The sequence below is a fragment of the Lampris incognitus genome, chromosome 17, assembly GCF_029633865.1.
Source record: "Lampris incognitus isolate fLamInc1 chromosome 17, fLamInc1.hap2, whole genome shotgun sequence".
NCBI lineage: Eukaryota > Metazoa > Chordata > Actinopteri > Lampriformes > Lampridae > Lampris > Lampris incognitus.
In genome coordinates, this window is record NC_079227.1 from 8,127,863 (window position 1) to 8,140,946 (window position 13,084).

Genomic DNA, 13,084 nt, shown 5'->3' on the forward strand with positions numbered 1-13,084 from the left:
CAGAGAACGAGCGGCCTGAGAAGGAAACGGAGCCAAACCCCTGATTTCAAAACAAGAGTCTCAGAACGTAAAGAATTCACAATTATTCTGATAATATTGTAAACTACTAATGAGACACGTTAGGCCCCTAGCTAACGGGGCTGACCCTTTAGCCGAGCGGTTAGTGATGTCGCCTTGTGGTGCAGTACACCCCGTATCGAATCCCGCACCGGGCAAGAAAATAACCCGCTTACATTGGTGGCAGCGGTGGGATCCGGAAGTGTGCAGATCCTCAGAAGTCTCTTCGGAGCGCGGGAATAACAAAGCGCGGGGAGGGTGACGACTGTAAACTACTAATAAGACACGTTAGCCCCCTAGCTAACGGGTCTGACCCTTTAGCCGAGCGGTTAGTGACGTCGCCTTGTGGCGCAGTACACCCCGTATCGAATCCCGCACCGGGCAAGAAAATAACCCGTTACAATATTCTCTATATTTCCCAGCATAACACTGTTGTAAGCAGGTTCAAAATGTCGCCATGCTAAGACAAGCTCTGGTAACCTTCTGATATGAATTAAGAACCCCAAATGCACTCCAGCTCGCCTGTTGCTGTGTCGGTTTAGTCAGACCTGCTGCACGAAGGTCTGCAGAAGAGTCCATGAGGCTCAGCCACACAAGTAGTCCGGACTGATCTGACCCACTGGGGATCTGCTGCAGTTTAGAGACATAAACTGTTCCAGTTAAAGGGGTGGGTTACCTTTTTTTTCTTCTTCACATTTTTTGATCTGAAAACATGTTGGTAAGGGTCTAGGGTGGTAGAACTGTTTGACCTCATGACAAATTCAACAACAAAAAATGAGACATATCAAGCAACCACTTTCAGGGAGTCCCTCAAAGTGGTTGTTTGATTATCTCCCGGAGATAATCTATGCTTTCAATTCTTTTTTTTGGGGGGGGGGGGCACATGACCAACCCTCATGAATATGGGGGCATCAAGGATGCAAAGACCCATGTGACGTGGGTGACACATGTGGGATCCAGCGTGTTTGACCAATAAAATACGAGTAGAAAAAGCGACATGCTGGCGTTAAGCCAGAACACACTGGAGGATTTTGAAGGCCGATTATTACCCTGATATGATGATGATGATGACCGATTTTCAAGATCGATTTATACATGGGGCCGCACCGTGGCGCAGTGGTTAGCGGGGTCGCCTCACAGCAAGAAGGTCCTGGGTTCGAGCCCCAGGGTAGTCCAACCTTGGTGGGTCATCCCGGGTCGTCCTCTGTGTGGAGTTTACATGTTCTCCCCGTGTCTGCGTGGGTTTTCTCCGGGGGCTCCAGTCTCCTCCCACAGGCCAAAGACATATAAGTTAGGTGAATTGGCCGTACTGAAATTGGCCCTAGGTATGACTGTGTGTGTGTGTGGGCCCTGTGATGGCCTGGCGGCCGGTCCAGGGTGTCTCCCCGCCTGCCACCCAATGACTGCTGGGATAGGCTCCAGCATCCCCACGACCCTGAGAGCAGGATAAGCAGCTCAGAGGATGGATGGATGGATGGATGGATGGATGGATTTACACATGGACACAGCCATCCCTGTCCACTACATCTACATGCCTTTATATCCTTTATACGTGGACGCCACCATCACCGTCTTCTACACCTACACCCTTTGGTCCTTTTTCCAAGAGTGAAAAACACTTGGAAAAAGGTAGAAACTTGGAAAAAGAAGAGGGTAGAAACAGACTAAAAATGAGTGTTTACTCACTTGAAGGCGGGTCTTGGGTTTCGAGGTGAATGATGTGATGCCATGTGGTACCCCGGGGGGGGGGGGTGCACGGCGGAGCTGAGGATAGGTCTTGTCAGTGAGTAACCTCGCATTTCTGGGCACTCCCGAGAAGGCGACCGACGTCCACGTTCTCACGTGTCCCAAGCTGGAATCCGCAGGGTAAATAAGTTCTTTCCAATGTTGTCCTAAGTCCGCGGAGCAGCAGTGGAGTCTCGGTAAACCCGAGTGTGACGTGTCGTTAACTCGGTCTGACTTGATCCAGAGGAAAAGGTGAAGGCCTCAGAGATTCTCACCCGCTACAACGCGGGGGTCCTGGGCCTTTTCGAGTTGCAGTGATCCGTAGGAAAACAGCACATATGCAGGGGTCCATTACTAAATGTGACGAGTCGATTTGACGGTCGCATTTCATCACCCAAGGATTTCAATCAGTACTAATTAAAATGTAACTTTTGTTTTAATTGTGTCCATTACTTCTCTAGTTTGCTTTCTTATGTCTTTTTAAAAGAAAGATGCCCCCCCCCCCACACACACACACACACATATTTCCCATCAATCCTCCTGCTAACTGTTAACTCCTGATTCAACGAATCGCTAACTCAGTACTGCGCCCCCCTGATGTCACGTCCTCCTTCACCGCCGCACGTCCCGCCTGACCGCACGAGTACCCTCACACATCCAACACTCCTCCTTTAATTTGCGTTCGCGTTCACTCAGCTTCATGCAGGGAAATCTGTTTCCCATTTTGGACCATGTGGCCTCGTGAACCCGATACAGGGAGCTGGGTCTGGGAGACCGTCCGATGCCGTTTCTGATCAGGATAAACCGAGAAGAGGCGAGGATGGCGAGCGTGTCGAGCAGGTCGAGCGTTTTCCTCGCCCACGTCAAGAGCAACTCGAGAGGGGAGCGTAGACCGCAAGAGCCCGACGGCGGGTCGAGGAAATTCAATTACTGCGACGTTCGAGGGTACGGGTTTTATTAGAGAGCTTGGCTTTTTAGCAGCGGGGTTAATGCTGGACCAAGCGGGTGGCCTATTTCTGGTGGTGCAAGCCCAGTCAATTTACCCCAAACTTGATTTATTTGTATTATTATTGATCAAAGTCTTTCTATCCCATTTCCCCAAACTCGCACAAATGGGCAACAGTAATAACAATGGCAAAGACAACTAGTTCCCAGTGGTGTTTACACTGTCATTTGACCATGGCACCAGCAATAACAGCCCATGACCAAACGCTTTAACAGGCGATGTAAATTACTGCTCAATAAAGTCTCCAGTGACACCAACCCAGAACTCCAGTGGGAACCAGTGTGCTAACATGCAAGGTTTCACGCATCATTACCAAGCTAGATCTTTCTACAGCGGGCTCCTGTTCTCACAAGCCATACGTCTCCGTGGCGGGACTATCGCGTTGACCACATGGAAAAGATTTTCTTTCCCATAATTCACCGCAGTCATGTTCTAGTCAGGGAGCCCCCGGTGCGCCCCGGTTCTTCGTCAACCACGGTTAGATCCGAGGCCCCCGGTTACCAATCTGTCCCATTTGGCTCCCATTACGCGGCAGAAGGATTTGAGTGGAAAATGCCCAGAGACTTCCTCTAACCCGCGGACAGAACAGAACCGAGGAGTCCCTCTGTTCCCACAACCAAAACACACACACATACATGTACATATTTATGTTAAACCGTGTGCGAGAGTAAGTGTGTATGAGGGAGTCTCTGTGTCAGTTTGCACGAGAATAAACATTACGCAAAACAAAGGAAGAAAAAAAATAATTGAGAAAAACCGGCCGCCAGTTATATTAATTACCAGGGTCCCCAATCATATTACAGATAGAGTTGCAGTCAAAGTGAGAGGCAAGACTTATCTCGACCGTACTGCACAATTAGGCCTCTAATATATAAGAGGAAATGGTTTCAGATCTGATTAAACCACTTTGTGATTATTCAAGTCTGGTTATTGAGGATCCTTGGGAATTGGTCTCATTAGTTTTAGCCGTCCCGTACGTTCCGGCTTGTTTAAGTTTTTCCATTTGTGTAACATAAGACGTGCTCCTGTTATGAAGCCTGCCAGCATGAGTGCTAACACTCCGTTACGCAGCATTACCATATGGCATGCAAAAATGTACTATGTGCCTGCTTGTATTTCCAGTATTTATTGTGCTGCGTCACACCCTTTTGTATAGTTTGAGTGGAACCATATAGAGTCCTATGTGCCATTTTGTGATAAATCTACTTCTCGCATCCCTTGTGACCCGGCCAGTGCAAAAAAATAACGTTAAGACAAGCCTCCTCAGCATCCTCACTGCCCAAATCTCTTTGCCATATTAATCTAAGATTCTTGCATTTCCCACCTCCCCCTTTTTCTCCCCTGCTCCACCCCCTCTGCCGATCCGGGGAGGGCTGCAGACCACCACATGCCTCCTCCCATACATGTGGAGTCGCCAGCCGCTTCTTTTCACCTGACAGTGAGGAGTTTCGCCAGGGGGACGTAACGCGTGGGAGGATCACGCTATTCCCCCCCAGTCCCCCCTGAACAGGCGTCCCGACCGACCAGAGGAGGCGCTAGGGCAGCGACCAGGACACATACCCGCATCCGGCTTCCCACCCGCAGACACGGCCAGTTGTGTCTGTAGGGACGCCCGACCAAGCCGGAGGTAACACGGGGATTCGAACCACCGATCCCCGTGTTGGTAGGCAACGGAATGGACCACCACGCCACCCGGACGTCCCACACTATGTATGCTGCTAGACATTCTTTATCATTATTATTTCACAAAATGTTGAAACAGAGCGAATTATAGCAGGTGAGTTAAAGATCTAAAACCTCAATTATGTTTACATTAATATATATATATATAGTTGTAGTTTTTGGTAATGACCCTGCTGTTCGGTAAATATAACAGCGTCCTGTGTCCAAAAAAATCCGCCAAATCAAATAGTCCAGAACAAGAGAATGACAAGAGAAAATGTTGGGTCTTACCAGCGCTACAGTCCTTGGCCTTCGCTCTGCCCGGTCCAGAAGGAAATCAGGGGATCCAAAAGTGGAGTACTCTAACAGGACAAAGCAATCCCAGTGCCGACAGAAAGGGTTTTATTATAAAACTGTATATTTCTATCGCATTTGACAAACAACTCAGTAGGTGCGCTGGATTCTATGAGCCCCCTTCATTTCCTGTCACGCCCACTTTCAATAGGCTCTCTGACAGGAAGTGAACTAAGGTAAACCAAGGTGACACAGGAAGTCAGACATTTGGATTTTAAGTCAGTTGGATTTTCTCATGTTTCTAGTTTTACACACGTTTGCGTGAAAAGCAGAAACAAGCCGTAGTTTGGGGTTTACATGGTTAGTCTTTAACTGCCTGAATGCGTTAAGACCATGGAAGTGTTCATATTGTAAACTACTAATAAGACACGTTAGCCCCCTAGCTAACGGGTCTGACCCTTTAGCCGAGCGGTTAGTGATGTCGCCTTGTGGTGCAGTTCACCCCGTATCGAATCCCGCACCGGGCAAACAAATAACCGGTTACAATAATAATAATAATCCATCCATTATCCAAACCATTTAACCCAATCAGGGTCACGGAATAATGGAGCCTATCCCAGCAGTCATTGGGTGGCAGGCGGGGAGGCACCCTGGACAGGCCGCCAGTCCATCACAAGGCCAATAATAATAATAATGCGTTTTATTCATGGGCGCCTTTCAGAGCACTCAATGACGCCTTACAAAACATCGTTAAAAACAAGCAGCACTGTATAAGACATCACAGAAATCAAGCAAAACAGGGGTATACAATAATAAGTTAATACAACAGATAGGTATAAAATCATCATCTGTGTAAAACTCAATATGGGTGTAACCACTGAAGTCGGGATGAGACTGAATATGCCCAGTTTGAAAGGTTATAATTTTGTGTGTGTGTGTGTGTGTGTGTGTGTGTGTGTGTGTGTGTGTGTGTATGTAAGTGTGCATGTGATACACCAGTACAGACCACTCAGAGGAAAGTCAGATTTAAGGCCTTTATTATCTTATTGAGTTTGCTGCTAATTTGCAGGAATTTAGCAAATTCACATTAGTTATAATACAGTATATGTATTAGCAAATACAGGGGAAAATTCAGTATTTCTGAGTTCTGTACACTTCAGTCCTGGTGCCCTTTGTCAGTTTTGTGATATACAACCCCCCATTCTCTTCCAGCCATACCTCCAGTCTCTAACCCCGCCATCTTTCCAAGAAAATGACAGCTTCAACCTTACACCATCAATCTGGTTTACTGTACAAGTCAGCGTCTTCTTGTCTTTAACTCAATTTCCTGACCTTGACACATAAAGTTTAATACTTTCTTGGGAAAATACAACTTTCAGTCAGTTTCTGATCTGGAGACTGATTTTGAGGCTATAGATCTGTCCATATTAGGCTATAATAACCACAGGGAACAGAATTGAAAAGACCCAGAGAAACTTTTCATTAAAAAAAAAAAATCAGGTACCATGCAATAATATCATTAGATGGATATATATATATATATATATCCATCTAATCCATCATATCATTAGATAGTATTTATGGTGAAGAAATCTCAGAGAAAATACAACTGGCAGCATCTTGGAGGTCTGGTGTTCTGAATACACTGTCCAACTTTACTACAACTGTGAAAGAAAAAAATTGGATGCATAAAATGTATATCGTGATCACAGAAACGCATTGTAAAATTATTGACAATAGAAGATAATTTAGTGTGAGATGAGCTTTCTAATTTAGGCAAGTTATGAAAAATTAGCTTGACTTTAGCCGTAGCTAGCTACTACTCCAAAGCTATGGCCTGGGATTTTGCCACGTGTTAACCCAAAAACAAAAACATTTTTGATTTTGTTAATTACTTGGCCAGCAAACTGACTTGACAGCAACCGTTAAGAGATTATAAGTAACTTTTAGCCACAAAGAAATGCTAAATACTAGTCACTTAATGTTAGCTATAGCGCAAATGAGATGTTATGACTAAAAGACAATATAGGAGGTTAACTTAAATACTGCTGTTATCAAGCTAAATTCCAGTCTAATATTATCTAAAGATGTGGTCCACTGAATATATTTGTGTAAAAATGATTGGCCCCCATCAAACATGGCTGTTTAATGCTACTGAGACAACCTCCAACATGGCCACCAGAAGGCTGAGACTCTGGACGATAAAAGGCCAGATAAAAGGATAGTTTAGAAAATGTGACTGAAGCTCAGGTTGTGGGGTTTGTTTTTTTTTTTTTTGGGGGGGGGGTTGGATTCACAGAGCTCCCCTCCCATGTTTAAGACGCCACATCTTGCTGGCGCAACTTCCTCGATCCATCGAAAACTCAAATGTCACATTGAAGTCAGACGTTTAGGTTGAAAAGAAATGGTGATGCAAGATGTACAAGTAGCACGTCTCCGTCAGTACTGACAACATCAACATACATATGACCAGGGGCGGATCTACAGGGTGGCAAAGGATGGCAGCTGCCACCTCTGGGACACAGTCTTGCCACCCCTTTGCCACCCCAGGAAAAAATCTCTAGATCCACCACTGCATATGACCACCACAGCTACTATGTAGGTCTGGTAGCTCTCACCAAGACTAGCACTCCCATCACAAAACTAGCATCAATCACCCGGTTGAATTAAACTTTAGTTTGTGCCTTTGTCAAATACTTCTTCAACTACTCTAACAGTGCATAGATATAGGGATAGCGTAGGATGCGCAAAACACTAGCTCCCAAGTTTTAACACCTCACCGATCATCAAGTCAACAAAACTGTCCACGTTCCAATGCCTTGCTCAGCGGCTGTCCGAGTGACGTATTTCCAACCGGAAGGGCAGAGGTTTTCCTTTCGATTAACTGTGACTTGAGTCGGCGTTCCCTGTGCTTGTCCCTGGCTTTAAGGCCCCCACAACAGCTGACATTCCCCATCACTTTTGCAATTTACTGGTTTTCATTAACTGTACCCAGTACTTTATCAAGGTACCCACCTTCCATTTAACCACCCCAGCTTCTTTTTTTAATCAGGTGACATTTAGATCACAGCAAAGTCCCTTTCACACAGATACAGTACAACAAGCCGTCCAGGCTTAACTTAAGTCAAATCTCTACTGTTTTTAAGTTCACAATATAAAAAAAGGACAAATAATACAAAAACAACTAAAGACAACAAATATATTAAGAAAAATCAGTGGAAAGATCGGCAGATACCTGAAAAAGACGCCAGGCACTTAGACGCAGAACAGACGTCATTGCTTACATACATGTTTAAGTGCTACAATCTAACTTTATAAAAATAAAATGAACAAACAAACAAAGACATTTAACAATATTGTTTACAACTGCTATGACACAAACATGAAAACCCCTGATGAACAGAGCGAGAACTTCATTCATAGTAACATCTGTTGCTATCAAGGACAGGAGTAAAGTTAATTCAACAAAACAAAAATACTTCATTTAAATGGCCGCCTAACAAGCAGACGTCGGGGGCAAAATGGAATATAGGCAGAAACAAAGTTGGCCTTTTTTTATCTAGGAGGCATGATGTAATATATATTACAGATAATACATAATAATATATATTAATATAATAAATATATTATATTAATATATAATACAATTTATATTATATATAATATAAAATATATTATATTATATATAATATATAATTATATATATAACATATAATATAATAATATATATTGGCATGGTAATAATACTGACCGAGAAAGATTTAAATGATCAGAACCAAAATTTGTGCCGCACAACACAGTAACGGCCTACATTCAGCGAGGAACGAGCACATGCCGCTTGACTTTTATGTGACTTTGACAAAGCAAGCGCTTCTAGATTTCACGAGACCGTTTGATTAAGCCGAACCTTTTGCATCCGAGTTCCCTCTTTTCATCTTTCCCTTGCTCTGGATTCACCCCACGCCCCCCCCCCGACCCGTGTCTCCTGTGACTCGCCTTTTATGCAGAGGTCATTGTTGAAAACAATGAGAAACTAGACACTGTCGCCATTTTCCCTGACCTCTTTCCTCCTCTTTCATCGCTCTGAAGGATTGTCATCTGCAAAAAGAAAAAGAAAAATCCCTGTCTGGGTCCCACTCACACCGTCCGTCTCTTTCTCTACCTGAACTGAAAAAGATTCCCGAGTTAGCCTGATTGTCCTTGCCTCGATTACTAAGGTAATGCAAATATCGATTATGTCACAGAGTAATTCCAGATACCCTGAGAAAGGAAAGAACAAGATGGGATTATTGGTCCTGACCGTTCAACGCTCTTATGTCCACGTAACAGTGGGTACCACTGAGTGTATTTTGAGAAATTGTCTTTAAATGTGTCGTGTGTATTTCGATGTACTTGTGTGTATTCTGAGGAACTGTGTGTATTTCGATGCACTTGTGTGTATTCTGAGGAACTGTGTGCATTTCGATGTAATTGTGTGTGTTCTGAGGAACTGTGTATTTTGATGTACTTGTGTGTATTCTGTGGAACTGTGTGTATTTCAATGTACTTGTGTGTATTCTGAGGAACTGTGTGCATTCCGATGTACTTGTGTGTATTCTGAGGAACTGTGTGTATTTCGATGTACTTGTGTGTATTCTGAGAAACTGTGTGCATTTCGACGTACTCGTGTGTATTCTGAGGAACTGTGTATTTTGATTTACTTGTATTCTGAAGAACTGTGTGTATTTCGATGTACTTGTGTGTATCCTGTGGACCTGTGTGTATTTTGATGTACTTGTGTGTATTCCGAGGAACTGTGTGTACTTCGATGTCCTTGTGTGTATTCGGTGGAACTGTGTGTATTTTGATGTACTGTGTATTCCGACATGGTAATTGTGTACCAGCTGAATATGAGTGGCTAGTTTCTACAAGCGGTTTACTGTAAGATAGCACCACCCAGGAAAGACACGCTGCAGCTGACAGGATGTTTCCGGCAGCTTGCACACAGTTGTTCGTACATTAGCTAGTAATACGAGCTCGGTAACAGTATATGGTCCCTCGTCGGATTGCTCGAAATATGGCAGGATTGTTGCTCTTTGTGTCTCCGTCAGGATGTGCAACACATTTTTGCATATGTGGAAAAGCATTTTTATGGCAGTGAACAGTACATGCATGCATGGTTACATACCTCTTACTTGTGTGTGTGTGTGTGTGTGTGTGTGTGTGTGTGTGTGTGTGTTTGTGTCTATCTACATGGCTTTTCCTGGATGGGAGAGATTTGGATGTAAAGTCCTTTATGTGGGCCAGAGGAGCCCGGCTGGAGCTCCTGTGTTATGCAGATCAGCCCGAGTGAACAGACTCATATTTCTCCACTCGTGCGATTTCCCGAGGACCACCCATACAGCGGGGGGGGGGGGCAGTGCTTATCGGAATACACAAAGTCACTGTGTTTAAAGTCACAAATTGTGTCAGTGGACACGGCGACGATCGCTGAAGAAGCAGGAGGCCCCCCGACGTCGCGAGATTGATTCCCCGCAGCTCCCTGCAGGCAACATGTCATGCTGAAGTGTCCCCAGGCAAAATGCTGCCCCCATTTAGCCCTCTGTAAGGCGCTCTTGGTATCAACAAAACGCTCAATATGTTATTTCAGGCATTGCTGGAATGACTAGGCCGGGTCTGAGTGACTGGACTTTCAGGTTTGCAGAAGGGAAAGTGGGTCGCTCTGGTATAAGCTCTCACGTTGGAGTTTTAGGGCAGATTTAGTATACAGATCTGCTGAAGGCAGGTTAGCCGTTAGCTTACTGTATCTCACGCGACGGTAAACGAGGTGAGCAGCGTCCGAACACCAACGCTCCCCTCGTGGGTCTGGCCAGGGTTCGCGCTCCGTTGGTTGCATAGCACAGGAGGGTAAATGTAAGGAACACAGAACACGTCTCGCGTCTGTGCGGCGAAGCGGGGGAAAAAGAAGGAACGCAATGAAAATAGAAAGATTTTTGATCCACTAGAATTTCTACGTCAGATTCTTTACTCGTTGCTCCTCCGGGGTTAGAGGGGTTTGTTTGTGAAAGGGGACGCTACGATACCGAGGCCCCTGAATCCCGCGGAGCTGTTTTGTCATGTCTTCATCCTGATGGGAACTTTGTGCTCGGCAACATTTTTTTGCACAGTTTGTGGTCACATCCTGATGGTAAACATCTTGAGAGGAGACAGCTTCTTTTTTTTTCTTCTTTTTTATCCAGCTAAGTGTTAATCTGATTAAAGTGATTGATGACTGTTATTTTGGTCTAATTTGGTAGAGGTCTTTGTTTGGAAATCAAATGCGACCATTTGAAGTCAGTGTGTGACATCTTTACTGCAGCCGATGGCGTCATAGAGGAATAATTTTACTGCTTGGCTTGTGGAATGAGGCAACTGAAGAATACCACAGAGCTGAGGGTACAGGTGCATCATGGGTAAATCACACCACTGACGTGGCTGTAGGTTTGGTGGAACCGGGGTTGAGCAGCAGGCTCTGTGCGATGTCGTTGCGGTTGATCTTGCGAAGCGCCGTGCACAGCGTGTCCATGCTGGCACAGTCCTGCCTCGCCCAATCAGAGAGCAGCGCGCGGACAGGGTGCTCCTCCTGCCTGAAGGTGGCGATGCGCTCCTCCTCGTACCCCAGCAGACCGGCCAGGTTGCACCAGTCGCTGTCCTCCATGTGGGCGGAGTCGTCGCCATCACAGCCACGGTAGAGGAGCTTCTCTACCTCCTCTCTGGTGTGGAGAGGGAGGAGCAAACATGGCTCCTCATCCATGGTGACCACTGTCAGGGGAAAAGATGGAGGGTAAAGTTTATCTTCTTCATGTGTTTATTTAATGATTTGAGGATGATGAGCAGCTTTATCGCGATGGTATTGGACCAACATCGGCGATTCAAACTGCACGCCATTAATATCATTCAAAATTAAAATGCATATTATTGTTCCATTGCTAACGTATATGTGCACATCAACACAACTATCTGATCGCTAATCAATGACTTGTAAAAGAGTCGATAATAAGGCAGCCCAACAACCCCCTCAAGTGGCTTAACATAGTAATACTGGTTGTAAGTGGTTCTTAAAGGTAGCAACGTCAGTGTAAATATTGCACCACCATAACACGGCTGGTGCAATACTCACATCAGTGAGGCTGGTGTTGCATCATCACACCTCAGTCCCTTCCACCTTTCCGCCTCTTGAAACCGTTTGCTGTGTAAATGTTTACAGGATCATCTCGCTCAGGTATCAGGTCTGGCCCCGGCCAGGCACGCGGCCTCTTAAAGACCTGAATTCTCTCAAACTGGTTTGTCAGGGCGGGTCTCCAAAGCGCCGCTGTCAGAATTGCTACCTTTGCTTGCTCGGGTCGCTGACAGAGCCAACAGATGGCTCATCGCTCGGGGGGGAAATTCTTCCCTTTAAACTCTGAATATGGAACTGCTCAGCAAGCGCCATACATAAACATAGTATCCATAATAAAAACCCTCTCTCGGATCTTTCATCATTTCAGACTACAGTTAATACTGCATGCTGTCTGGTACTGTGTGTGTGAATAATATGTAAGTATATAATATGAATCTACAAATGTGTATATAAACCATTCCATCCATTATCCGAACTGCTTATCCTGCTCTCAGGGTTGCAGGGATGCTGGAGCCTATTCCAGCAGTCATTGGGCGGCAGGCGGGGAGACACCCCAGACAAGCCGCCAGGCCATCAGAGTATATAAACCGATCAGCCAAAACATTAAAACCACTAACAGGTAAGTGAATAACATTGATTATGTCGTTAATATGGCACCTATCAAGGGGTGGGATATACTAGGCAGTCAGTTCTTGAAGTTGATGTGTTGGAAGAAGGAAAAATGGGTAAGTGTAAGGATCTGAGCGACTTTGATAAGGGCCAATTTGTGATGGCTAGATGACTGGGTCAGAGCATCTCCAAAATGGTAGGTCCTGTGGGGTGTTCCTGGTATGCAGTGGTCAATACCTACGAAAAGTGGTCCAAGGAAGGACAACTGGTGAACCGGCGACAGGGACACTGGACACCCAAGGCTCATTGATGCATGTGGGGAGCAAAGGCTAGCACGTCTGGTCCAGTCCCACAGAAGAGCTACTGTAGCTCAAACTGCTGAAACAGTTAATACTGGCTATGACAGACAGGTGTCAGAACACACGATGCATCACAGCTGGCAGCGTATGGAGCTGCGTAGCCGCAGACCGCCCAGAGTGCCCATGATGACCCCTGTCCACTGCTGAAAGTACCTACAATGGGCACATGAGCATCAGAACCGAACCATGGAGCAATGGAAGAAGGTGGCCTGGTCTGATGAATCATGTTTTCTT

The 13,084-nt window shown here is 45.4% G+C and overlaps 1 protein-coding gene across 1 annotated transcript in view; it reads right to left on the reverse strand.

Moving 5' to 3' along the window:
• Positions 1–5,764: 5,764 nt before the first annotated feature.
• ngfrb (nerve growth factor receptor b) overlaps positions 5,765–13,084 on the reverse strand; it is a 46,688-nt gene continuing 39,368 nt past the window's right edge. Inside the window, exon 6 of the mRNA XM_056297062.1 lies at positions 5,765–11,524. Within this exon, the coding sequence (XP_056153037.1) occupies positions 11,181–11,524 (344 nt within the window). The 3' untranslated portion in view covers positions 5,765–11,180. The remainder of the gene's footprint in view (positions 11,525–13,084) is intronic.